Raw genomic sequence first — 27647 nt, 5'->3', positions numbered from 1 at the left:
GAGAGGGAGAGAGAGAGAGAGAGAGAGAGAGAGAGAGAGAGAGAAATATCAGATTACAAATCTGACATCTAAATCAAAAGCAAAAGGAGACTATTCACTGAGAGGTATTGGGCTAACTAGGCCAGTCCATATCACTTTATAAACCAATTAGAAAAATCACAAGTTTAGTTTGTTTAGCCATTGAGCCATCTCTTTGTCAACTCCACCCTACCCCCCCGCCTTTTGTGATGTAGGGTCTCCATCTGTACCTCATGGTGGCCTGAAACTTTATAGCCTAGGCTGGCCTGACATTCACTGCAATTCTCCTGCCTACAAACTTAATTTTAAATACAAATATAATAAATACAAGTTAATCCAAGGAAATGCAAATTACCTTGGGTGTTAAAATTTACCTACCAGTCTACTGCTTTGTTTTGGCAGTGCTAGGGACCCAACCCAGTAATCTACAGGAGGGGTGGCGTTTCGATTTGTCAGATGGGTACTCTGCATTAACAGAACTGGTCATTACTGATAAGAGTTGAAATGTTTTCTTCAGGAACATGGCAACATATATTAACATGTTCAATGTGCAAAGACCTTGGACTCAGCACTTTCTTCCATCCCTAGGAAGTGACTACTAAGGAAATACTCATAGTGTGTACAAGGTGCAGCTAGGAAGATCCAACCAGTATTTATAACCCAGAATTGCAGCGGCTATAAAGGACGACTCAGGCCTAAATTTATTGGAGGAGCCAGTGATTCACGGTATGCACAAAACAAAACAAATAAAAGTTATAAGCACTACAGAAGCTGGGTGTAGTGGCACATGCCTACAATTTCAGTACTCAGGAGGCTGGGGCAGGAGGATCACCACAAGTTCAAGACCAGGCTAGACTACAGAGTAAGTCTGATGTCAGGCTCGATGACATAGTGAGCAAACACGGGCAGCAAGGGGAAGCAGCACAGAAGAGTGATGACGGGGCTTCGCTGTATAGAAACAGCATTGCATACTGGCATTTTATATGCCATAAATGGCATTTTATCTACTGTCTGCCTTCTCACACTTACAGTAAAATAGGAGAGTGGCACTGTCTCAGAGAGCTACAGAAAGCAAGGCAGCTTCTTCCTGACTAACTCAGGCAACATAACAAAGGCCAGCTCCACATAAGTAAACAGGGCTGGGCACACTTTAATCCCAGCACTGGAAAGGCAGACACAGGAGGGCCTCCATGATTCAGTCACAGGCCAGCCAAGATGGAACAGAGAGACCCTGTTTCAAAAAAAACCAGTTATAAAAAAAGAAATACTGCCTGTCCTTTCTGAGTCAGGGCCCCAGAGTCCCACCCACTCAGGCCACCAGGTATGCTATGATATATACTAACCTCCTTCCTGCCTGGGATAGCCATGAGGTATGGTCAAGCTTTGTGTACAGTGAATAATGCTACAGTAAAAACTTCTGCTTAAGCATGAATTACTTGACTCAGAAATGAGTCCCAGGAGAGAGGGTTCTTACTCTTGTCAACCCTGGCATCAGTGGTGACTCTAATGTGACTGCCACATTCCTGTTTCAGCAGGAGTCCCAGCTTCATTCTTCCCAGCAAATGTCAGGGTAGCAATGCTGGCTCATTCCTCTAGCATAGGCTAAAAACACAGTGGGTGCTCAGGAAACCAGCAATTCAATAGACACCACCAATGAAAACGCCATGTCGTAAGTAAGTACGTTGCTTTTAATTTAACTATTCATTTAGTCAAATAATTACTTAGTCTGTTTATTTTTATTTATTTATTCATTCATTTACTTATTTAATGATATAGTCTCATTATGTAGCCTTAGCTGGCCTAGAACTTAAGAGATCCTCCTGCCTCTACCTCCCAAGTTACAGGATTAAAGTTGTGTGTCACTGGGGGCTGGAGAGATGGCTCAGCAGTTAAGAGCACCAACTGTTCTTCCAGAGGACCTGAGTTCAATTCCCAGCAACCACATGGTGGCTCACAACCATCTGTAATTGAATCTGATGCCCTCTTCTGGTGTGTCTGAAGACAGCTACAGTGTACTCATATACATAAAATAAGCAAATATTTTTTTTTTAAAAAAAGTTGTGTGTCATGATGCCTGTCTTAAGATGTTTTTAATCTTTTTGTTGTTGTTTGTTTGATTTTGAGACAGGGTTTCACTGTATTGTTTTGGGTGTCCTGAAACTTGCTTGTAGACTAGGCTAGCCTGGAACTCACCTCTGCTTCCCGAGTGCTGGGGTTAAGTGAGCCACCATGCCAGACTATGTATTTTAATCTTAAAAGATACTTACTGATTTTTTGTTTTGTTTTGTTTTTGTTTTTGTTTTTCAAGACAGGGTTTTTCTGTATAGCCCTGGCTGTCCTGGAACTCACTCTGTAGACCAGGCTGGCCTCGAACTCAGAAATCCACCTGCCTCTGCCTCCCAAAGTGCTGGGATTAAAGGCATGTGCCAGCACGCCCGGCTTTGATTTTTATTTTATGTGTGTGGGTGTTCTGTTTGCACGCATATCTGTACCTGTGTGCATGTCCATGTACTATGTGCATCCAGTGCCCTTTAATCCCAGGAGAGGGCGTCAGATCCAGTGAGCTGGAATTACAGGCAGTTGTGGACCATTCTGTAGGTGCTCTGATCCAAACCCAGGTCCTATGCAAGAGCAAGGACTCTTAACTGCTGAGCCATCTCTCCAGCCCCAGGTTTTTTGTTTTTTAAAGGTCATAAATGACAAAGGAAAAACCAACAGAGTAAAGAAAAAGAAGACAGAAGCATTGGCTGATGACAACCTCCAGAGGGAGTGGCCACTGTGACCCACATGTCAAAAACAAAGATGGGACCCAGGTGGTGACAGGGGTTCCTGGAGACAGCACAGAGCATAGACTGCAGGGCCAGGCCTACCTGAAACCTGTCAGTACCAGTTCTGTTTACACTTAGATCCCAGTCCAAAATAAGTAAATTTCTCTTTTGTTTGCACATAACCCAACTGTGGGGCCTGTGCAGATCTGCCTGCTCATGGGGGTGTGCGTACATTCTACTCCCCTCCAGCCCCTGAGAGGGAGCACATAGGGTGCCCTGCACTTCAAGCCAGACAAATACTCACCAAGCAGACAGAGACTGAAGGTTCTGTGCCTCCTGGAAGGCAATGGCAGGCTCGGAGGGAACATGACTAGAAAGGCCATGGGCTACAGCTGCTGAGATGGCTCAGGGGTTAAGAGCACTGTCTGTACTTCCAGACGTCCTGAGTTCAATTCCCACCAACCTCATGGTGGTTCATGACCATCTATATTGGGATCTGATGCCTTCTTCTGGCATGCAGGTGTATATGCAGATAGAACGCTCATATACATAAAATAAATAAATAGAACAGGCTTCTAGCTATTGACATTAACCATGGATCCTACCTTGGGTGTTCTGTGTGTGTTAAGAGCCACCAGATTTTGTTTTGTTTAGATTATTGTACATTAATAACAGTTAGAAAAACAAATTTAAGTATGGTGATTTCATCTTTACTTCTTTAAATGTTGTATTGGGCTGGTAAGATGGCTCAGTGGGTAGCAGGGCCCTGCACTGAGTTTGATCTCTTGGCTACACAGTAGAAGGAGTTATCCTTTGACCTATCCCCCGCACCCCCTCCACATCAGCACAATCTCAAATGTGTGCACATACAAACAAACAAACAAACAAATAAATGTATGTATGTTGGAAGACTGTTAATTGTTTTATGAAATATACTATCAAATTAGTACCTGTACATATATAATATTTGAGAGAGCAGAGATACAAACTAAAAGTGCCTCTTATGAATAGGGTGTCCACTAGAAAGCTTGGAAAACCCCTGAGGCATAGCCCAATAGTCTCAGTCCTTCAGGACTGCTAGGAAGATTACTGAAGCCCAGGATGAACAACAAAGTGGGGTCCATTGTCCAAAAGGAATAAGACTGGGGCTAGTAATACGGCATAGCAGATAAAAGCACTTGTCACCAAACTTGATGAGCTGAGTTCAATCCCTAGCCTGGGATCCACATGGTAGGAGGAAAGACCCCACTCAAGCAAGTTGTCCCCCTGACCTCTACATCTGTGCTGCAGCGCTCGCTCTCTCTCTCTCTCTCTCTCTCTCTCTCTCTCTCCATGCCTCAGGCTCTCTCTCTCTCTCTCCATGCCTCAGTTACCCCTTTGCATAGCAGATACCGCACGGTGTCACCATCACAGCCTTGGGATGACCTTCTCTCTAGAAGTCTGTCTGTCCCCACAGTCATTACAGAGAAGGGTCTCAGGAAGTATGGCTTTGTCTCCTACTACAGACTCGAACTTGAACTTCACCAGAGAAGCCACATCCAGGGTCATTCTGCAAGGACCGACTGGCTGTGTGCTCTGTTGCCATCCCTCAGCTCCAGGGCCAGAGCTACTGACAGAGGAGACAGGGTCCCTGGGTCTGCCTCCCACTCCAGGGACATGCTCCGTGCCTCTCATCTTCCATGGCATTTACCACGGGAAATACTGAACACATACACAAAAGCAGAGGTAATGACATAATCACAGCCTCATCTCCTTTAAATACTTAACCGCCCTTGGCCAGTCTCCTTCCTCTCGCTCTGCCTCATTCACTTTACTGGATTTTTTTTTTCTTGAAGTAAAGCCCAGGCTTTATCTGTAAACATCTATAAAATTATACCTTCAGATATCTAGATATCTAATATTTCAATTTGTATCTCCAAAGAACTTTCTGGAGACAGAGTTTTGCCCAGGCTGGTCTCAAATTTGCTATCTATCTTAGATCCGGATTGCTGTGATAAAGACCGTGACCAGAAAGAGCAATTTGAAAAGGAAAGGATTTCTTCGGCTTACACAGCCCAAGTCACACTCAGCGAGGACAGTCAAGATGGAAACTCAGGGCAGGAGCCTGAGAGCAGGAACGACGGTGGAGGCCATGGGTGGTGCTGCTTCCTGGCTTCTCCTCCTGGCTGGTTCAGCTTACTCTCTTTATATACCCAGGACTGCCTGTCCAGGGATGGCACCACCCGAAATGGGCTGGGTCCTCCCCCACCAATCAAGAAGTGGCCTGCAGGCCTGCCAGTGGGTGGAGGCCTTTTCTCACCTGAGGCTCCTGTTCCTCAGATGCCTCTGGCTTACTTGGTCAAGTTGACACAAACTAACCAGCTCCCATCCTTCTTGACTCTGACTACTTGTACACAGAGACTTTCCTTTCTTAAGATGGGTTTCATGGAGCCAGGCTGACCTCAAACTCTCTATGTAGCTGAGGATAATTTGGGATTTCTGATCTTCCTGTCTCTACCTCTTGAGCACAGGGATCATAGTCGTATAACACCACACAAAGCCTATGGAGTACCGGGAATCAAAATTGAAGGCTTCAGGTATGCAAAGCAAACACTCTACCAACTAACCTATATTCCCAACCCCCACATGTCCTGTTAGGAGTAAACAATAGTATTACCATACACGCATATACATATACACAAACACACATATACATACATACACACATATGGTAATATTATATATACACACACATATACAAATATATATTTCATTTTTAAAATACCCTTACTCTCCTCAAATTACAGTACACCTCCAGCCTCCTTTTGCCCCCCACCCCAGCCCCACCCCCAGCAAACTGCCTCTTCCTGTCCACCCAGCTCTCGTGTTTCAGGAGCCCGCTAAGCCTTGTGTGGGGAATCACAGAGCTGAAAGCAGCATGTGCTGCCTCCCTCCTGTCCCAGCAGTCCCCAGACCGAAGGAGCCCTTTCTCCATCAGGCCTCTGCTCCTTTACCTTAGGAGGTTCCTAGTCTCCAAACCTGGGGGCAGTTGTCCATTTACTGACATCTCTATGAAAGAGGCAGACCGTAGTCAGTGAATACACGTGTGCATGTTAGCCATAGGAAATGCTGCTGAAAGCTTTGCTGAAATCCAAACACATCCTAGCCTGCGACTGATATTCCACTGCATGAGCCTGGTAATGCTACCCCATTACACGTTAATGAAAAGAAAGTTAGCAATTTTTCCTCTTAGTGAACTCCAGTTGGTTCCTGCTAGTCATGTACCAGTTCCAAATTGTTTACATACTATTACAATTACTCTAGATCTTGATAGCCAAATGTGAAGCGGGAGAGAAACTGGCAGCAATCGCAGCAGAGATGACGTAAGAGGCCGGTGCTCGAGCAGGGAGAGAGACGACTGGAGGACACGAGGATCATCTGATATGCTCAAACTTGCTCACCTAACGTGAGATATTAATTACAAGAGGGGGAAAGACTTAATTATTAAACAATTATTTCTCCTGCTATTAAAAAGGCTGATGGCATCTTATAATCACAGGAAAAACAGTTACAGCTCCAACTCTCATGAATACAAGTGCCAACCTTCCCAGAAAAGATGTTAGCAAATTAAATCTAGTGATGTTAAAAGGGAGCAATAAATCATGAATATGACAGGTCAGCTCCAGTCATGCAACATCTGAATCCACGTGAGAAAAAATCAGTATCTCAGAAGCCAAGGAGTTAATCATTCGGTTATATCACCAGGTAGAAGGGGGTTGTCGCGAAAGCCAGGCAGCCGGGCTCATTGCTAGAACCCACAGAAAGGTGGAAGGACAGTTCTCAGTTAACCTGAGACAGAGAGAGACAGAGAGAGAGAGAGAAATAGGTCTCTGATAAAGGAGATCTACAGAAGTTATAAGAAGCAACGTCACAGTGACAGCCGTTATTTCTCTCATCCGCATGCTACATGAACTGCTGTCCAGCGTGCCAGGCGAGCACCGTACTGCAGAGCTACTCCCCAGCCCTCCATGATCAGCTTTGAAAACATCCCCTAAGCCAAGAATGGGGCGAGGACAAGGACCTGAGACATCCCAACCAGCGAAACAAGGCAAAAACAAGATGAAGAGCAGGAAGGCCTTAGCAAAGGATGAACAAACCGCCATCACTCAAAGATGATAATAGGGAAGTGGGGGGGAGGGTATGGGGGACTTTTGGGATGGCATTAGAAATGTAATTGAGGAAAATACATAATAAAAAATGTTGAGCCGGGCGTGGTGGCGCACGCCTTTAATCCCAGCACTCGGGAGGCAGAGGCAGGCAGATTTCTGAGTTCGAGGCCAGCCTGGTCTACAAAGTGAGTTCCAGGACAGCCAGGGCTATACAGAGAAACCCTGTCTCGAAAAACAAAACAAAAAAACAACAAAACAAAACAAAACAAAAAAATGTTAAAAATTTAAAAAAAAAGATGATAATCGCCCAAACCCGAGAGTTCGGAATAAGAACTACTAGACTGCCTTAGTTTATAGCCAGGTCAATAAACGTCAATTCTATTTCTCTACCCTTGCATATAGTATAGAAGACATATCTCGTGTTTGACCCTGGTTCCCTGGTTCTCAGCACAGGGCTTCAAAAGTCCAAATGTCTTTGCTCCAATACAGAAGCACTTGGGGTAGGCCCCAGACAGCCCAGGCATTAATCACCAGAAGAGCAAACTCAGTAGCTAATGCAAGCTTGGGTCTTTGCACTGCTGGTCTCCAGGATGGGGGGACTGGGACAGATTTTAATCAACCATGCAAGCGTCACTGTGCTTGCATCCTTCAACGTGACACTGCAACTCTACGAAGACGCACTTCCCTAACTCTTTGGAGCTGTTCTAGTACATTGGCAGGGCTGGGAACGGCCTCTCCAGCATCTTGTATAAGCAGAAAAGTATCTGTCTTGTGTTTATGAGACTATAGGTTCAACTGCCAATCCCCAGCACCTAAATAAATAAATAAATAAAATAAAATAAAATCAGTGAACCCAAGTGAACCCATGGGAAACCCAAAACTTGTAACAAGTTGGTCAGAAGTGCTCAGGGAGTAAGGCCCCACCTGTGATCTCGCCTGCCATCATCTATAGGCATACTACAGCTCCACGAAATGTCCCAGGTGAGGAGCTAAGGATAGCAAATGGCCTTATAAACAGACAGGGCATGTGTGTGCACCTTGAAAAGCAAGAGAGGCACTGGCTGGGGGTGGGCAGATATTGGTCTTCAAAATGAGCTGAACAGCTCTATTGTACAACAGTGACTGCAGTTACTAACAATGCAAGACTAAGTGTTCTTACCCATACATACATACATACATACAAAAATGTTAATTACACGAGGGAATCCATACAATAATTAGCTTGATGTAGTCACTGTACAGTGTGTACACATATCAAAACCTGTTAAAATGGCCGTGATGGCACACACCTGTAACTCTAGCACTTGGGGAACCTGAGGTCAATGAAAACTCAGTTGAGGGTCAGCCAAGGCTACTTAGAGAGACTTCTCCTTCCTGCCCCCAACAGGGGGAAAGGCCAGGCTGAGTGGCACATGCCTTTAATCTCAGCATTCAGGGGGCAGAGGCAGATGGGCTTCTATGAGTTCAAGGCCATGGTCTGCAGAGTAAATTCCAGGACAGTCAGGGTTACAGAGAAACCTTATCTTTAAAAAAGGTTCGAAGGTAGAAGATAGGAGGGAGGGAAGGAAGGAGGGAGGGAGGGAGGGAGGGAGGGAGGGAGGGAGGGAGGGAGGGAGGGAGGGAGGGAGGGAGGGAGGGAGGGAAGAAAGAAAGGAAGGAAAGATCAAAGGAAGGGGAAAGGATTGGAGAAAGAGGTGGGGAGAGAGGAGAAGGAAGGGAGGGAGGGAGGGAGGGAGGGAGGGAGGAAGGAAAGAAGTGGAAGGACTCAAGCAAGAAGCATGTTCAACTAGAGGGCGTTTGAACTTGTGAGTGTGGAGACCTGAGTTCAGTCCCTGGATGCCCGAGGTGAAGTGGGAAACTTCCTCCTGAAAGTGACCTTCTGAGCTCGACACGTGCCAAAAGCCCAGGCAGGCCTTGAACTTGCAATCCTCCTGCCTCAGTCTGTCTAATAGCTAGGATAACGGTCAAGGGCCCACCCTCCCACCACAATCTCTAAATTGATAACTCAAGTGGCCCCACCCAGTGCTCAGCAGTGCAGCTCCTGGAGCATCAGCTAGGGCGAGAGGACTCGCCTGTTGAGCCTTGGCACCTCATCACCGGCTAAGCATTCGATACAGATCCCACAAGAGTCAGTATCCGGACATTTCCTTCTTTAAGCTCTCTGCTTGCCCCCCTTTTATTTTATTTATTATTATTTTAAGCTTTGTTTCTTCACTTATTTGGGGGTGTGACTGTACAAGTTTCCTTTTGGAGATCAGAAGGCAAACTGAGGAAGCCAGTTCTCTCCATCCATCATGTGGACTAAACTCAGGTCACCATGCTTAGCAGCAAGTACCTTTGCCCAAAGGGGCCGTGGCCATCTTGGCAGCCCCTCTGGGCTGGAAGCCACCGCCTGCTTATACCATAGTTCCCAGGCAGCAGCACTTGCACGCTCCCTCACCCGTCTTGCTTACACACTTCTAAGAAAGGCATTCTGTTTCCGTTTGCTCGTCTGATTTTTCGAGACAGGGTTGATGTGGAGGCCAAGTTAACCTTCAACTCTCCATCCTCTTGTCTCTGCCTCCCAGAGTGGTTTTGGGATACAGTTGTGTATCACCATGAGATAAACACCTTGGGCCAGGCACGGTGGTTCATGCCTATGATTGCAGCAATCAGACAGATCCCCGAGGCAGGAAGATTGTTGTAATTTGTCAGTTTTATACAGTGAGCTCAAGATCACTCTGGGTTATAAGACTCCCATCCTAATAGATAAATAAACTAACAAATCTCTCTGTGTCTGTGTTTCTCACTGTCTGTCTGCACCACCACCCCCTATGTATGTCTGTAGCCTCTTGTCATGTCCTTGTCCCCTTTGACTCTAGGCCTCTTCCTCCCTATCCTGAAATGAAGTCAGGTAGAGCTGTAACTATGCAGAGGCCACATCCCTCCCACCTGACCAGCATGACCTGATGCCCTCACTCATATTTGGGGAATGGATGTACCAGCAATTAAGATGGCACCTAACATTTCCCAGTTAGCTGGGGAACCATACTGCTGCAGATGCCACTCAATAATAGAACACTTGACTAGTGTGCTCAAGGCCCTGGGTCTGGGGGTGGAGAGGAAAGACAAGATGGCTCACAGGGTACGAGGCACTTGCCACGAGGCCTGACAAACTGATTTCTATCCTAGGGATCCACAGGTAGGAGAGAAACAATCCCCAGAAGTTGTCCTCTGACACCCCCACCCCCCAATCACAATCACAACACACACACTCACAATCACAATCATAACACACACACACAGATGCACGTGCATACACACACACACACACACACACGCATGCACGTACAGGCACACACTTTTTTTTTTAAGAGAATATCCTCAGTTTTCAGTTCTCAACCAGATACTATTTCCTTTCCGCTCAGCTTGTGATCTGATCCTTACAAATAAGATAATATCTGACTTTTTGCAGATGGTTTTATAATAGGCTTTTTAAAAAATCAAGTAACTTGCTTTTTTACAGAAACTAAGTTCTTTTTAAATTTATTTTAATTTCGTCTGTGTGTGTGTGTGTGTGTGTGTGTGCATGTGCACGTGAGCGCGCGCGCACGTGCGTGTGTGTCCACATATGAGTGTGGTGGGCATCAGACCCTAGAGGTGGAGTTACAGATGACTGCGAACTGGCAAACATCAAACATAAATGCTGGGAACTTATCTTGAGTCCTTTGGAAGAGCAGTGACTGCTCTTAATCAATGAACCATCTCTACCTTATAATGGACGTTTTGCTGAGCTCAATACATTTAGAACCTAAAAAAAAAAAAAAAAAAAGACGCTGTCCTGAAGAGTGGGGCGGACTGCCATATCTAAGAGCTACTGTGGTACAGCTGCTGTCAGTGCCAACTGGGGCGTGCTCTGGACAATGGGAACAGTAACAGTTAACACGGCTAATGTTTACTACATGATGACATAGTTAGTACTGGGCACGGGGCTACATGCCTCGCATGCCTGACCTCCTTCAGTCCTCACATCAACCTGGAGGTGGACACAGTCACCAGCATGGATGGGCAGCATCATGGCCACTAAGGAAATTTTTCTGAGTTCAAGAGTAAGGTCACCATGTTCAACAATTCACAAAATAAACCAGCTGTGCGTGGATTTCCTTATTTCTTTCCTTATTGATTTTAACTCTGGGGAAAGCTGGAGAACTTAAACTGGGAGTAGGTCTCTGGCTTACAGTGCCTGTGCATACAAGTGTGTGAGAACGCCTTCAAGTACCAGGGCATGGCCCTGCCCATGCACATGGGCAGGGCTCTGTGAGTGTGAGTGTGTGTGTGTGTCTCTGTGTGTGTGTGTGTGTGTGTGTGTGCTTTCTCACAACTATGCAGAATGCAAATCTGGGGTTGGGGGATGTGTGTGGAATGTGAACGAGCCTCCCTACCTTGTGGGGTCACATATGAGTGCCTGTCTGGGGTAGAGAAGGGATCTTCCTTCTAAGGAGGCTCCAGGCTGCCTGCTGGCCAAACACTAGGCATTCCAAGGAGCCCAGGGAACCAGTCTTTCTAGAACACTGCTCAGGTCACAGTGGATTGGGTCTGCAGCAGGAAAGCTACTCTGATGGCAAGCTCTGGGGACTGTCCCAGTCCCACCGAGTTTAACACCTTCACCAAATGGGCTGGCACTGGACACAGGGCCCTTCTGGGCTCCGCTTCCGGCAGAGCTACTCGGGGTAAAACAAGACTGGGAATATAGGATGGTAGTAAGTCATTTCTTACCTAAGAAGAACCAACCTAAGCTGGATTCCAAAGAGCAGGCCATAAAACTGTACCCACAGTGATTTTAATGTCAGAAGACCTAGGGCGGCTCCAGGCAGAGCACAAGGATGGAGAATAAAAATGATTTTCATTCTGTTTGGTTTCAGTCTCATTGTGCAGCCCTAGTCAGACTGAAATCTGAGATCTGCCCACCTCTGTCACAGTTGTTTCCGGGATGGCAGACCTATGTCACTATCAACATGGCTTTGATATTGCAGTTTGTTGTAAGAGGCTTTAAAAAGTTAACAATGGAAGTAAGCCTCAACCTCCCTCCATCTCACCCCGCCATCCTCCAAAGACTCTGCCGCCCGCCCTAGGCTTAAACTCACAATCTTCCTACCTCAGCGTACAGATGAAATGCTAGGATTTCAGGTATGCCTCATGGTACCCTACCATGAAAGTGAAGTTCTAAGAAAGTTGTCACAGCACATCAGAATGTTTGAAGTGGTTCCTTCGTGGTCACATGCTGGTAGTTTGGTCTGGCTTAGACTTTTTGTTATCTTTGCTGAAGTTCTGGCAATGAGATGCCTGTTTTTTTATGGCTATGAAAAAAATAATGATCAGCAATAAAAATAAAAGAAAAAAGAAAATGGAGAGAGAAAAGAAAATAAGAGACTGAGGACAATCAAGGGCAGCCTGTCCCTTCTTATGGGTTAGATGAAGGAACCAGTAGGTCCTGCCAAAACCAGGCATTGAGACAGTGACATAGGAACCTGGACCACTCTCTTCCTATACATACTTCCCTGGCCATGTAGCCTTTCAGTAACCAGTGTTGGGTGCAGGCTAAACAGTCTCTGTCAACAGACTGGAGCTGGCAGGTAAGTCACTCTCAAGGCACAACAGGCTTCCTTCTGCTCAAAGATGCCTTTGTGGCTCAGTCTAGAAGATGCTAGGAATCGGGCAGGGATGCACAGAGAAAGCACGGTGTTCTGCACTTCAAAGCCAAAACAGCTGAAAAGCAGTCACAACAGGCACAGGTACTCTCGCCCACAAAAGACCAGTGAGGCCATTTCCTATCTGACAGTCTCTGTCTGAGCCATCCCAAGAGGTGTGTGAATTAGTGGCCCATGGGAAAAGTCCTGAAAGGTCCTCTTGCTTCACTGCTGGTGACAAGAGAGCCTCCTCTCCTCAGAGGTCCCTTCCCTTCATTCACTGTCCCCCACCCCCGTTGGGTGCTGTTCTGTGACCTTGTGCACTCAGTGCTCATCTGTTTCCATGTTAAACTTTGTTCAGTGATCCTTATCCTGGCCTGTGGGGTCAGGAAACCACTGGAGCTGGACACTTTCAATTAAAAAAACGAGTCTTTTGCAAAGCCAGTGCTGGCATGCTAAGAAGCTCTTCTTAGGGCTAGACACAGGCAACATTCTCTGGCACTCCCACAACTGGGTTAAGGGAGGCCTGTCTTTAAACAGTAGGTTCCCCAAGACCACTGTGCTCCAGCTTCTTGGAACCAGCCTGCAGGTGGCACAGTGCCAGCCTGTTCCACAGAGCTCTGCCCCTTCTCATAGCACAGTAGCAGACAGAAAGGAGACAGCAGCCTGGCTGGCAAAGGTCTTTGTCACCTGCCCACACTTGGGACCGATGCCCTATGTCCAGAGTGACATTCACATAGACAGCCACCATCACTCACAGATGCGGCTCCTCAAGATCAAATCACTGACTGATGAGGAGCTGACGGATGTCAGCTGGACACCTGTCTCTGAGCCCCTGGCTTAGATGTCCCACCCACTTCCCCTTGCTGCTGAGCCCAGGACGGTCCTTGACACCTTTGCACCTTCTCCATGAGCCTGGCAGTGGCCCTGGCCTTCTTCCCTGAGCCCCGTGTGAACATTTCACCTGCACAGGTGCCTAGACACTCTACACAGTAGTGTGGGCTACACTTGTCCACAGAAGTGCCATCTTAGTGCAACCCTGCCAGAAACGCAGACTGTCTGGCATGGTGACTGGTGCCTATAATCCCAGAACCCAGAAGGCTGAGGCAGGAGGATCCTTGTGAGTTTAAGGTCAGTGGGCTACATTAGTAATTAATAAGTGTTAGTATTAGTAAGACACTGTCTCAAGAAAACAAAACCAGTCCAGTGAGATGCTGGAATAAAAGCATTTGGTCTCTGGAACCAATGGAAGAATGAAAGAACTCCTAAAAGTTTCAGTGCATACACACACACACACACACAGAGCACATGCATAAGCACACACTGGGGCACAGGTACACACACGTGCACATGAACGCACATGGGGGCACACACACAGGCACACACATATGCACAGGAAATTGCTTTAGAAAGAAAATGCTAATTTTCAATAAAAAGTCTGGGTGATGGAAGCAAGTGTGAGAAGCTCTGGTTTGTTTATGGTGCAGAGCAAAGGAGCAACAGAGGGAGAGATTTCTTAGTTCCTTCTGCTCCATTCTCACCTAACTGACTCTTCTTCTCCTTTCCCATCACAGTTAAATCACATTATCATCCCCAAATCACAAACCAGACACCTCAGACATTCCAACATCTGTGCCCCACCTGCCCTATCTGTGTGTTTGTACGACCAAGCCTTGGTCGAGTGTCTGTCTCCCTGGTAGACTGTGAGCTGTGAATAGATGGCTTGACACGTCTCTGACTCCCCACAGCCAGCGCTATGTCTGACACAGGGGCTGCAAAAAGCTACATGTTTATTGAACAAATGCCTGAACAGGTAGTTGTGGCAGGGAACAGGAGAAATCACTGAAGATGTGTCAGATGACAGGAACTAAGAGTGAATGCAAAACTCAGGCAGTGTTTCTTTTCCTTGACTTTATAGTTATTCTGGGAATAAATTAAGTAGATGGGAAAATCTGACGTGGCACAGACAGGAATATGGGAGGGATTTTTTTTTTTAAGTGAAAATATTTCTAGCTTGCTTTCTTCTCCAAATTACACCCTGCTAACTTGCTGGGAGGAGTACTAGCTAGTTCAAGGTCACGTCATAGACTGGTGACCAAGCTGGGTAGAATATAACCCCAGCTCTGGCTGGGTGGAGTGTTTATATCCCTCAATATACAGTGGTCCAGAGGGTTATAAGGTGGGTGGGGAGAGATAAGATGGTTAAAGATGAGCTAAGGGCCTGGGAGGGGCAGGACTACCCAGGAAGGGGCACAGAAGAACTGGAAGGTGGGCTTGAGGCTGGGGTTGCGGGGGTGCGTCATTCATGACTCTGCCTTAGCGCTTGTAAAAGCATCTAAGGGGAAGTCAGATGGAAACTGGCCTAGGAGTCACTCGACTTTCTTGTTTCAGGATTCCAAGCTGGGACAAACCCACTCCCAACACCCAATACCGCAAACAGTTTTAGGCAAGGTTCCAGTAGAAGGGCCAAGGTTCAAACTCCGTGAATCTGGGTGGCCTGGATTAACTGGCATGTCTTCATGCCAAACACAGTCTTACTCCTGAGGGCCCCTAGAACATCTACTGCATGTGGTAAGAGGGCTCAAAAGCATCTAATGTTAACTGTCTTGAGGTAGGAAGCAAGATTCTCTGCTTTAATCCTAGGGGAGTTCAAGCTCCCCATACCCTGTGCTGTGCAGGGCATTTCATGATCCATCTTAATGAGGGAGGCTGCATAAAACCTCCTAGGGCCAACGATGGCTTAGCAGCGGGCAAAGGGGCATGACTAGCAATGGGCCTTGAATGTCACACCCAGAGCCCCAAACTCTTCATGCCTGGAATCAAGATACACACACACACACACACACACACACACACACACAGCTTTTCCTGGTGCACACTGAGATGTGGCAGAACCTCACGTTGCCTTCTCATAAATGTCTCATAATTCTGAAGCTTCTAAAATAGCAATAATTTTCTCCCACATCTGACAAGTCCTTTATTCATTTATTCATCCACTGGGTAATATTTTATTGGGGCCTTACTGTGTGCCAAGGGCCATACCAGAGCTATCGACACAACCATCAGAGCACAGCGCCTGCCCTTTGGCTCTTATATTGTACTGGGTGGAGACGAGGGCTTGGCAAACCACCGAGCCCCTGAGCTGAGAAGGAAAACGGAGCACAAGGGAGAGGGCTGGGAAAGTCAAGAGAGATGTTGGGGTTACAGGCTTAAATGGGGTGACAGCAAGCAAGGTCTCGTAGAGCCAATGCTAAGGAGGCAGATTAGGGAGGGAAGCCACACTGAACACACTGGAGAACAGTTAGGGCAAAGGCCCCAGAGCTGGGAGTGCCGAGGTGTGTTTAAGGAACAGGAAAGCCTCAAGTAGCCTGGACAATCATCCATTCATTTGTTCAACTAACGTTCACCGGGGCCCCATCTGTTGGCCAGGCCTGCAGTGGTGAAAACCAGTAAGGCAGGGCCCCACACTCAAGGAACTTGCAAAGCTGGGGAGTGGGGATTAAAGAACCTGGTTTAAAAAAAAAAAAAAATTACAGATGCAGGCTTAGGGCACACACCTACAATCCAGTCCAGCCTCAGCTCCAAAGTAAGAAAGCTGACTCAAAAGAAAACAAACCTCAGGCGGACAGACAGAAAGGCTTCAGCCAGTCAGGCTTCCGGCAGAGTGAGGTCCAGAGCCATCATACAGTTTGGGGGTGAAAGGTCCAGCAAAGACCCTGAAACATGCCACCCTGTCTAGCATAACGCTGGTGAGCTGCACTTGTTCCTGGTTAATAACAAAAACAGAAGAGCCTTCCAGACACTGACTTTGGAAAGAAAATCTTAGAAGCTGTAAGATGCACACTAGGCATGTGTCACAGTCTGGGCAGCCTCAGACTAGGGGTAGACACCAGATGGAAAGACCCAGGAGAGCCCACTCAGCAGGAGGCACAGGCAATGGCAAGACACCTCTGTGGTAATTTACAAAATTAAAACTGGTCTCCTAAGTCCTCCAGATCAGGAAGGCACCACACATGGCCCAGGGTCTGTCCATAAGGAGTGACCACTGTGTCACACTGACATCTCCCTGACCCCCCAGGACAGACTGCTCCTGCTTTTCAGTGAACTGCTTGGACACTCTAAGGTCTGGACTCAGGCCACAAGCCTCTGTCAAGGAAAGTCTGGTGGACCAAACTGTGGGGGTAGGGCTCAGCTCAGAACAACTCTGGCCTAAGAGATGCCAGCTCTGCTTTTCCAGCTCAGTGAAGGACACTTCTTCACCGACAGAGTAGAGTCCAAAAACGCCCTGCCCAGACCCAGCACGCTCCCACAGAACAAAGGTCATCCCTGCTGATCAAGAGCTGGACACCAAATTAAGCCAATTCATACTAGTTGGATCCAGATCTAACCAAACTAATGGGGAGGTACTGGTGGGTATATCTGTCACCAGAAAACCACCTCAGACCACAGAGGCAGGTAAGAAAGAAGCTGTCATGGGAGTCCTCACCAGGTTCCAAATGAAGCCACTGCAGAGAAATTTTCAGGTTCCCCAGTTGCAAGATGGAGTCGAAACACAGTCCCCAATGTTTCTACTCAGACCCCAAGCAAAACAGGCTCCTGGGTCTATACCACTAAATCTCCTTCCATGCCACGCAGACTATCTCTGTCCTGGTTTACAGTCCTCAAGATGCCCTTAGCTGCTCTGATGCTGAGATCTGTGTAGAAAACTTCAAAGGGAGAGCACCAACCTGCCTCCTTGGCCTTGACCCAGACCAAGTGCACCTTCTGGTAAGGCCATCTCTTCTCTCCTGATCCCATTTCAAGACTGTCTACCACCTTCCAGTTTCAGAAATGACCCCGGACTTATCCACAACTAGTGGTTCCCTGCCTGAGCCTTTGCCAGAGACAGCTCTGCATACAGGAAGATGGTTGGGTCTAGGATTATGAAGCAAGGCCCGTACAGAAAGAGCTTCGGGCTTCTCTAAAGAGTCGCCCTTTCTTCCTCCTCACCTCCTTCAGCCTAGGAGGGTTTCACTTGATAACCTTGTTTCACAGCTACTTTTGAGGGTTTCAGGGTAGAAGAGGGAAGAAGTCTTTGTTGGGAATAAGGAAAAGGGTGTGTGCCCTGTCTGAGCTTGGAGGCTGGGGAGTAAACCCTCTTAAGTGCCTACCTACCAGGGAGCTAGTCAAGCACACACGAGAGCACACACAGAGCAAGGGCCCCTGAAGACTGGGAGTGGGGGGCAAGTTTATGTTTGGCTCTTGGGAAAGCTTGCTCTCCATGCTTCTGCTAAGCAGTGGGAACTGCTAGTTGGCACTGTTCTGAGTTGGAAGCCGAGGAGAGACCTCCCAGCTTTGCTTGTGGGCTGGAGGGTGACTGATGGTACTACCCTGGTGAGGACTCACAGCTCCAAACCTGGAACAAACTCGGGGGGAAAAGTATGCGAAACTCCAACCCGTCCCCTGATGGCCATGGACCAGCAGAGCTAGAAGGTCCACTAGACAGAACCACCTGCTGAGCCACAAGCGAATCCTTGGCTTCCTCACAAGAGGGGTGTGACCCAGTCCCAAGTCACTTCATCTTTTAAGATTCCCCTCAAATGTGTCTTCCCCTGTGACAACATCCTCAGCTCCCTGGCTACTTCCCCACCCACCCATGAGGCCTGGTGGCTGCCTCATTTCAGGCATGAATGAGCCTTACCCTGTCTCCCTTCACCAGCTCCAGACAAGTGTATCTCCTTCAGCTTTGATTCAACTAAGCACAGAACACAGTGCCTGGCGGAAGGCAAAGGCTTGAGAACCGCTTCTGCTGTGCCTGATAATGTTCACACCAGAGGCATAGGAAGCGATGGACAGAGGGACCCAGAATAAATCGCACATACAGAAGAGTAAAACCTGCAGACAGAGAGCATGCAGGGGACGCTTCGGGGGAACGAGAGGTATCAAAAGGACATTTAAGGAGCTACACCAGTCCTTACCCTTCTTGAATTCCTCTAGCATGGCATCCAGCTTGGTGTCATGAAAAACAAAATGTACCGGGTGGTTGTAGAAGCGAGTGATGGTCTTGAGCGGGGTGCAGTCATCCGGGTCAACAAAAGCCAAGTCTTTGACATACAGGATATCTACAATATTGGATTGTTCATCTTCAAACACAGGAATGCGAGTGTAGCCACTCTCCATAATCTCAGACATGGTGTTGAAGTCCAGAATGGCATCACTGCGGATCATGAAGCAATCGTGTAGCTGGGTCATGATATCCTCCACAGTTTTGGTCCTTAGTTCCAGGGCACCCTGGATCATATTTAACTCCTCCTTCACCAAGTCATTATAGGGCTCTGTCACCTTCAACATCTCCATCAGCTTCTCCCGATTGTAAACAGTGCGAATCTCCTGACCCAAGACGAAGTCTAGGAGTTTGCTAATGGGGAAACTCAGGGGGAAAGTGAGGAGCATAAAGACTTTGGTGAGAACAATAGTGTTGGCACCCACAGCCAGCCCGTGCCGGGAGCACAGGGCTTGAGGTAAGATCTCCCCAAAGATGACAATGCCAATGGTAGAGGAGGCCACTGCCATGATGCCAGACCCGATGAGGTTGTCTAGAAGGATAGTGAGGGAAGTGTTGACTAGCACGTTCCCCAGGAGCAGCGAGCAGAGCAGGTAGTTGCCCTTGCGCCTGATGGGCTCTATCTTGCGAGCGTACTTTCTCTCCTTCTCAGTTCCACAGTTCTGCACGATGCGCAGCTCCATCGGGTCCAGGGCCATAAGCCCCAGGTTGAGGCCAGAAAAGATGCCCGACAGCACCAACAGCACCATAACGAGAAGGATGTGCAGCCAGAGCGGCAGAAACCTCCCATGCTCCTCCACCATGAAGAGCAGGGAGTCCTTGTCCGTCCATCTGGTCCAGGGCCCGTCGGCCCTGGACCGGGTGCACAGCGCGTACAGCTTCATGTTCTCGCTCCTCCGCAGGAACTTGGTAATCACCACTAGCATCCCCGACGTGTTCCCGCGGCTCACGTTGACCAGCCGCTGGACCACTAAGTCCTTGGTGAGCTCCAGGCAGTTGGTGGAGTTGTGGACCGTCTCGGCGTCGTCCACCTCGGTGAAGGAGATCAGGTTGCTGGAGATATCGCCCAGGCTGTGGCCATAGAGCCTCAAGTTCACCGTGCTGCCCTCGGACACGAAGATGATGCCATCCGGGTTCATCCCGCACGACTTGTTGCAGCTCGCTAGCCTCATGCCTAGGATCACGCTCTGCTGGGGGCTGCTCTGGCCGCTGGCCGCCCGCGTCCAAAGCAGCAGCAGCGCGGCCAGGAGGAGGCGCCCTCGGGCCGGCCAGCCGTCCCGCCGCCCGCCCCCGCCCCCCGGCGCCATGTTGCTCCGGCCCCGCCGCTGCCCGCGCCCCGCCGCGCGCCTCACTCGGCGCCTCCACTCCTACCCTCCTGCCGCTCCGCTGCCGCCGCGCCAACTGCCCCAGCCGAGGACCTGACGTCAGACCGCGCCCCGCCCGCCCCGCCCCGCCACCCCACGCCCCTTATTTGCATGCGATGTCCCGCCCCTACCCACGGCTCGCGCGCCCGGCTTAAGGAGGTCTGTGCCCTTAAGGTAGAACGGCGCGGGGCAAGCGAGGGAGCCCGCAGCGGGGGTGCGCCCAGGCAAGCTTCGGCGTGGCACGGGGCTTCTCCCGCGCTCCTCCTTAGGGAGCCCGGCTCCCAAGCCCCACGCGCTCGGTTGCTTCCGGGTCCCCTGCACTCTGTCGCTCCGTTCTGGAGCGGGTGGTGCTTCTCCGCGGGCGCAGCGAGAAAAATGCATTTCCTGGTTTAGAAAAAGAAAAGGGAACCTGAGGGTTCAGGCTGGCGTTACAGCCTCCTTACTTCTGGGATTTTTGCTGACCTTGACCTAATGCCAGAAATAGGTTGTCACTGCCCCCCACGTAGTCCCCCAGCCCACCCCTCGGTTCTAGACCCCTAAAGTGCTGAGGGACCAGGCTCTGACCTAGGTTTTTCACCTGTCATTTCTAATTTAGGGATGAGTTTTCATTGAACTTGTACACTTGTTTCATACTCTAACGATACGGCAATGAACAAGCCAAAATTCTTGCACATCTTTAGTTTACAGCCTATCATCAGAAAAATGGCAGTAAGCAAGAAAAGCCATGCGGGGGTGTGGGGGGGGGGAGCTCAATAAGCAAGTAAACACACACAGAAACACTAAGTGTTTTACATCTTACAGATGTAAATTTTGAACCTAGGCACAAAATCCTAGGCCTTTCAGATCTTCACCGTTAATCCTAGTTCCTGTCTGTAAATGGCGGTAAGAATGACTGGTTTTTTGAGACAAGGTCTTACATAGCCGGATATGGCTTTGAACTCTTCAAATCTGAGGCTGACCTTGAACTCCCGATGCTCTGTCCATCACCTCCCAAGTGCAGGGTTTACAGGAATGCACCAACATGCCTGTATTGATTTTATTGTTTAGTTATGGTTTTAGTTTTTAATTTGACGGCAGGAAGGATGATAACACAGCATCACCTGGCTAAGCAGGTGAGAACAACTGGCTTACACATCGAACATGACATAACAACTCTCTGTGAATAGTCTTTGGCTGTGTAGTAATAGTTGTTGCTGCCTGCTCTTTCAGGACCATAGCCTTAACCCCAAATTGTGGTGACTGGCCAGCTGAGGCAGCTGCTTGTGGAAATGAACTGAGGGGTGTGGCTGCTGTTCTAGCCTTGAGATCACTGCTTCCTGGTCAGCCCTACTTGGATGTCATCCGGCAGCTATGAACTCAGTGTGTGGGGATGACCACAGCTATCCACCCACAGCTGTCCACCCTATGAAGGGCAGGACACAGATGGCAAACATCCTTACCTCAGTTGCAAGAGCTATACTAAGCACAGGGCCTGGGTTGACCCCTGGGTCTCCCAGCAGGGCTTCTCCTGGCCCTGGAGACACAGCCCTTCTCTATCTCTCTGTACAAACCCCTGTGTTTATTTTTACTTTGGTACACAGTCTGCCAATTAAGGCAACAATCAATACCAGCAGCAAAAACCCAAACATAATGGAACACTCATGCAGTGTTGTGGGGGAGGCTTGGTAGCAGAGGCTGACTTAATGCTCTGGCATTGTGCTGGTGGGTTCTGTAAACAGCCAGCTGGTGGAAGTTCCTTGTGAGGAGGTGCCTCACCTTACACACACACACACACACAGAGTGAGGCCAAAAGACCAGCTTTTTTAGTGAACAGTACCCTCAGGGGTTAGGCAACTGCCCCCTCCCTGTCTTTGACAACCCAGAAGAGCCGCCCAGATTGTTTGACAGCAACCCCAGGTCCCTGGAAGCGCCTATCAGGCCTCATCATCATTCCAGAGGCTATTTTCATTTTGCCCTTTTCGGGTCTGTATTTACTCATGCTCTATAGGTAGGCACTCAATCTAAGAGACAGAAGCCAACAAAGGAAAGAAAAACAAGTGTTTGAGCCACTTGGCTTGGAAGTCGAAGGGAAGGAGCAGGGACAGAAAAGCAAGACAGAACAATGGTTGATAGATAGGAACAGAAACGGGGTCTGTTAAAGTCAAGTTAACTCACAGTCGGATTCCCAAAGGAGAGTAAGAATAGACTCCTTGAAGTAAGTGAAATTCAGGGCTGGAGAGATGGCTCAGTGGTTAAGAGCATCTGTTGCTCTTGCAGGAGACCCACAGGAGACACAATCAGTTCCCAGCACCCACATGGTGACTTACAACCATGTGTAATAACTTCAGTTCCAGAGGATCCAATACCTTCTGTCCTCTGAGGGAACCGGATACACACATGCTATGCATACATACATGCTATGCATACACACATGCGATGCATACACACATGCAGACAAAACCTTCATACACATAAGTAATCAATAGTTAATAAACAGATGGTAATGTAAGAGGTATCGGAGGACGTCAGACTTGTGGCTCAGGGGCTGTGGTTGTCAGCCTGCCCCTCTAGGTAGGGTATCTATCTGCCATACTTTCTCATTAAGTAATATAAAAAAGAATCTAGGCAACCTGGATGGACACACAGCTCGCAGCAACTAGGCTGTGCGAACAGAGAAACGTCTTTTCGGGGGGACAGGGAGGGGCACCAGTCTCTCTCTCTCTCTCTCTCTCTCTCTCGGGGTGCCAAGTCCTTACTCATCTAAGTTGTCTCCTACTGCAAGTAAGGAGTCTGAGTAAAGGTTCTCTTTAGGTGATGAGCGATTGACACTCTCCAGTCATGAGGTCCTTGGTCCTGAATGGCCCTGTCTGAGTGTAGTACGGGGCAGTATGTCTACCTCTCCCACTGTCTTCTTAAGAGGGTTCACTCCTTGTCCTGTCCCTGGTACCATGTTAATACAGGGCTCTGAATCGGTGAACAAGGATCTAACTCTCCCAAGCTAGGATCTTAGTCTCTTCACCTTCTAGTTCCCAAGATGGAGGAGCTGTGGGCAAAGCAGCAGCCTTTCTGCTAATGCCCAGGGCCTATGCCCTGCCCTGAACCCACACTGGAAGTCTGTTGGGGCTCGTGTGGGCCCTGGAGTGGATAGTCTGGCTGTGGACTGTGGATGCATTTATCAGGGGATGGTGCAAGCCATCATCGGTATGTATAGCCCAGCCTGTGCACTTAGCCCTCACATAAGCCTGCATATGTCATTTGGACATGTCCAAGCCATTTGCATTGTCCCACGAGGACGGGGAGAAGGGAATCTTCTTCCCTGTACAGGGGTACAAAAATAGGCCAAAAATTAGCCAGCTCAAGTCCCAACTCAAAGCATCCCAGCAAGGGAGGACGTGGGGACCTCATTGTAGAAAATGTCAAGAGTAAATGATGCTAAAACATCAGGTGGGAGGGGTCAGACCGAGGAGTGTCTCAGGCAGGAATGCCAAGCCTCAGTTGGGTAAGTAGGCTTCAAAGGTCCCTGGAGCACCTGGCATGGTACTCTCCTTAGGAGCGGAACCACAGAAAGATGGACGCCCCTGTGTCGGTCAGAGTTTTGCAGCAATACTGGAGGATGTCGCCTGCCGAGAGCCCATGAGGTCTTGGGTTCTGAGTGCCGTGTGATGATGTTCAGGTCTTCGCAGATTATAGCAAGAATTCAATAGATGTGCTTGGTGACCACATGAGACAAATGCTTTTTCGAGAGAACACGCCCTTACTCCTTGCTTGGGGGAAAAAAAAAAGACTCTATTTGTATATACAGTCAAAGTATTTTGGTCACATCTATTCCCCCTGGACCTCTAACCTACAACTTCATGCCCCGCCCCTTTCCTAAACACTGAGTCTGATTGGTGCTGCCCGTACAGAGTGTGGGGCGGAGCTCCATGGGCAGCCAACCAGAGGCTGCACTCACAAAGAGCGTTTACTGTTGCTTCCCCGCCAGCTATCAATAGCTTCTCATCTAGGGCTGGAGGATTTTAGGAGCCTGTCCCCCTATCTATTCTGAAAACTTGATTGGCTCCATCTAGGGCGGTAACCACAAGCACTCTTCGTTGCTCTTAGTTCTTGTGCGTGTAGTGGCCATGGCTTGCCCAGAAAACAGCTCTGCTCTCCGCCCTCCGCTCTTCATTCCTTTTCTGGCCACTGCTCTTCTGAGATGTTCTCTGAACCTTGATGGTGCTTATGGAGGAGAGAGGTGTTAGTATAGATGTCCCATTCAGGGCCAAACACTCAGATATGCTCACTGTCAGCGTTTTGACTACTTAGGTCCCCTTGCAAAAAGAAGCATCTCCAACCAAAGGAGAGAGCAGCACAAATCCATGACTATACACATAAATATTTAAAAGGCAGTTTGGCAACATGGTCATTTAGCAAAACAATAATAGCAGGTTCCTCCCCAGATGCCCTCATTTACTTTTTTTTTTTTTTTTAAATCACTGTGTGTCTCCATCGACCCCTGGCCACACAGATCTCCCTTTTCTCCAGAGCGAGATCCATAGAATGATGGGGAAGGAGAGAGAAGCTGAGAGAAAGGTCATGTAGGACTAAGCAAGATCCCATCTGGGCACTTTGGCCTCTGTGGGGAAGAGAGAAAGGGAGCCAGAGGCAGTGATGCTGGGTAGAGGTAAGTTGGAACCATCTTCACAGAACAAAGGGGTCAGAACTTGGAAGTCTTAGAAAATCAGGAAGAAGGCCAGGCAGTGGTGGCACACGCCTTTAATCCCAGCACTTGAGAGGCAGAGGCAGGCAAATTTCTGAGTTCGAGACCAGCCTGGTCTACAGAGTGAGTTCCAGGACAGCCAGGACTACACAGAGAAACCCTGTCTCAAAAAACCAAAAAAAAAAAAAAAAAAAAAAAAAAAAAAAAAAAAAAAAAAAAAAAAAAAAAAAAAAAAAAAAATCAGGAAAAGACTACCTACTATTCAGCATCCAGGAGACCCCCAGATTCTGCTTGTCCAGAACCCCTGTGAAGGGCACCAGGTTACATGGATCCAAGGGTCTCCACAGACCCCAGCTGGGATTCATCACTTCCCACTTCTGTCCCTGGCCACCTCCACACTGGAACACCCACTGTCCCCAAGTCTGGTTACCCAAGCAATACTGTTTTCTTCTGCTTCTGAAAACACACAAAGATTGTCTGTCTGTCTCTATCTCTTTTGATTCTTTGGGCTAGAGATCAAAGCTAAAGTCTTTTACTTGTGTGGCAGATGTGTTCTAGCATTGAGCTACATCCATAGCTCTGTATACACCCTTGAAGCAAGTCCTAGGTAAGACTGTGATCTAGTTGTCACCTGTCCAACAGGTTGTCTTTTTATTTGTTTGTGGCAGGGTCTTGCTGTGTTGTAATCCAGGCTGGCCTTGAACTATTAAGCTCTTGAGGGCTGGCATTGCAGGCATGTGGCAGCACACCCACCTCTTCAAGGTGAACACACAGGGCTTCGTACACATAAAGAAATGCTCTACCACTGAGTTATGTCCCTAGCCCTGACCTTTTGGTATTGTAAGGGATTAGCTAGGGATCACTAGAGAAAACCGAAGACCAAGATAACAAATGCTAAATATTTACAAAGGAGTACAAGCAAAGTGCCTGGGATCACCGGCCCCTAGTACCCGACTACAGTCTGACCCTTTCCCGACTTTGAAGCAGGTCAATGGGTTAACTCACTCCTGGCGCTGGCAAGTCTGTTTCCCACTATCTGTCTGTCTGTCTTACTTCATGCTTCTTATCCCAAATAATTAGCAGACAGGGCCAGCCTTACCTGAAAAATATAGCAGAAAATACAAAGGACATATCCTTGTAGGGCCTCCTGATCAGTGATCAGTAATCTCTCTTTCGGTTTACAGGAAGCAGAAGATTCTAGGATGTAGAAGAGCACGGAATCACTGCAAGGCAGCCAATGATGCAGTTTCATGATGGATTGCTTTGCCTAGCATATGGCAGGCCCTAGGTTCAATCTCCAGCATGGTGAAAAAGAGAGAAAAATTGTCAAGAGAAGTATTATGAAGATGTGTGGTCCTTCCAGTGCTACCTGGCTTTGGCTAAAATTAAATAGAAAGAAACTCCACAAGCATTCATGTTTTTGCAACCCTTTAGCAAGACAGAGGTAGGGTCTCTCAAACAAACCCAGAGCTCGTTAATATGGCTACACACGATAGCCAGCTTCCTCTGGGGGGGGATCCCCTGTTTCTACCTTTTGAGTCTGGAATTACTACATTTATTGGATGCTCACCATACATGAGGCATCTCCTTAGTCTTTTAAAAATACTTTTAAGTTGGTCATGGTGGTGTGTGGGGTAAAAATGGCGTCCTGCATCCGCTCGGGGCGAGGGCCAATAGGCGAGGTGGACGTGGGAAGTTTGATTGCGCCAACCCCAGGCTGCCACATGAATGGGAGAAGCCAAGGAATCCCACACTGGGGGTGAGGAAGGCGCAGTCTGGTGTCCCTGCGGAACTTCAGGAGTTGGGCTCCAACTCTCGGGCACCACAGACACCGCTGGGGGCGACAGAAGAGCCAGTTCTGGGATCCCTGGATCTGCTCGGAGGCCAGAGACGACAGGTTCTCGCTCTTGGACATCCCAGATGCCACTGTATGTCGAGGAAGAGCTGAGAACAGGTTGGTTGCTGGCAGTTGTGCCTGCAGCGCAGAGAGGTCTCCTAGTGGGAGGTTAGATGTGTGGCTCATTAGCAGAAGACCTGCTCCATTGCTCCGGCACAGCAGGTCCAGATGAGCAGAGATGCTCCATGGTTTTAAGGCGTTTATTGTAGAAAGGCAGAGAGAGGGAGAGAGTAGGGAGGTAGAGGCCAGCCATGGCCACGTGGAGGGGTTGGGAGCAGGAAGGGAAGGTGGAGAGAGGGGGAACAAGGGAGCAAGAGAATAAGAGGTACGAGAATAAGAGGTAAGAGAGTAAGGAGGGGGCAAGCAACTCCTTTTATAGTGGGCTGGGGCTACCTGGCTGTTGCCAGGTAACTGTGGGGGTGGAGTCCTGACAGAATACCAGGACCTTGGGGCATTGCCTACATGACTGATGTCCACACACCTTTCTGCATGGGGCTGTGGGAGGCTGTAGTTGTGACAGCAGCCAGGGACCCAGGAGGCATGGCCAAACTCCTATGGTCCCATGAAGGCAGAACTCATCACCCACCAGGTCTCTGGGGTTCCAGGCCTATGCTTGACCAGGACCAGGCTGGTATGGCAGTGTACACTGTTAATCCTGGCATTCATCAGACAGAGGCAGGTAGATCTCTGTGAGTTGAGGCCAGCCTGGGGTCTATGCTATATACGGGGAGTTTCAAGCCAAATAGAGCTAAATAGTTACACCTGGGAGCTGGCCATGGTTACAAGAGTTGTCTGTGAGCCGGGCGTGGTGGCACATGCCTTTAATCCCAACACTCGGGAGGCAGAGGCAGGCGGATTTCTGAGTTCGAGGCCATCCTGTTCTACAAAGTGAGTTCCAGGACAGCCAGGGCTATACAGAGAAACCCTGTCTCGGAAACCAAAAAAAGAAAAAAAAAAAAAAAAAAAAAAAAAGAGTTGTCGGTGAAACAGCCTCAAGGGTGCGAGAGCAGCCATTGCCAGCTGAAGCACTGAGTGAGCTAGCAGGGCAGAGCTGGAGAGCTCACC

The 27647-nt window shown here is 48.5% G+C and overlaps 1 protein-coding gene across 2 annotated transcripts in view; it reads right to left on the bottom strand.

Annotated features, from left to right (window-relative positions):
* Positions 1–20046, bottom strand: part of Cnnm4 (cyclin and CBS domain divalent metal cation transport mediator 4) — a 37811-nt gene extending 17765 nt beyond the window's left edge. Inside the window, exon 1 of one of the 2 annotated variants that reach the window (XM_021165423.1) lies at positions 18558–20046. In XM_021165423.1, the coding sequence (XP_021021082.1) occupies positions 18558–19950 (1393 nt within the window). In that variant the 5' untranslated portion in view covers positions 19951–20046. The remainder of the gene's footprint in view (positions 1–18557) is intronic. The other variant, XM_029480158.1, reaches the window with a different exon arrangement.
* Between the last annotated feature and the right edge of the window lie 7601 nt (positions 20047–27647).

The sequence above is a fragment of the Mus caroli genome, chromosome 1 (genome assembly GCF_900094665.2).
Source record: "Mus caroli chromosome 1, CAROLI_EIJ_v1.1, whole genome shotgun sequence".
NCBI lineage: Eukaryota > Metazoa > Chordata > Mammalia > Rodentia > Muridae > Mus > Mus caroli.
This window is presented reverse-complemented; position numbering and strand designations above follow the sequence as displayed.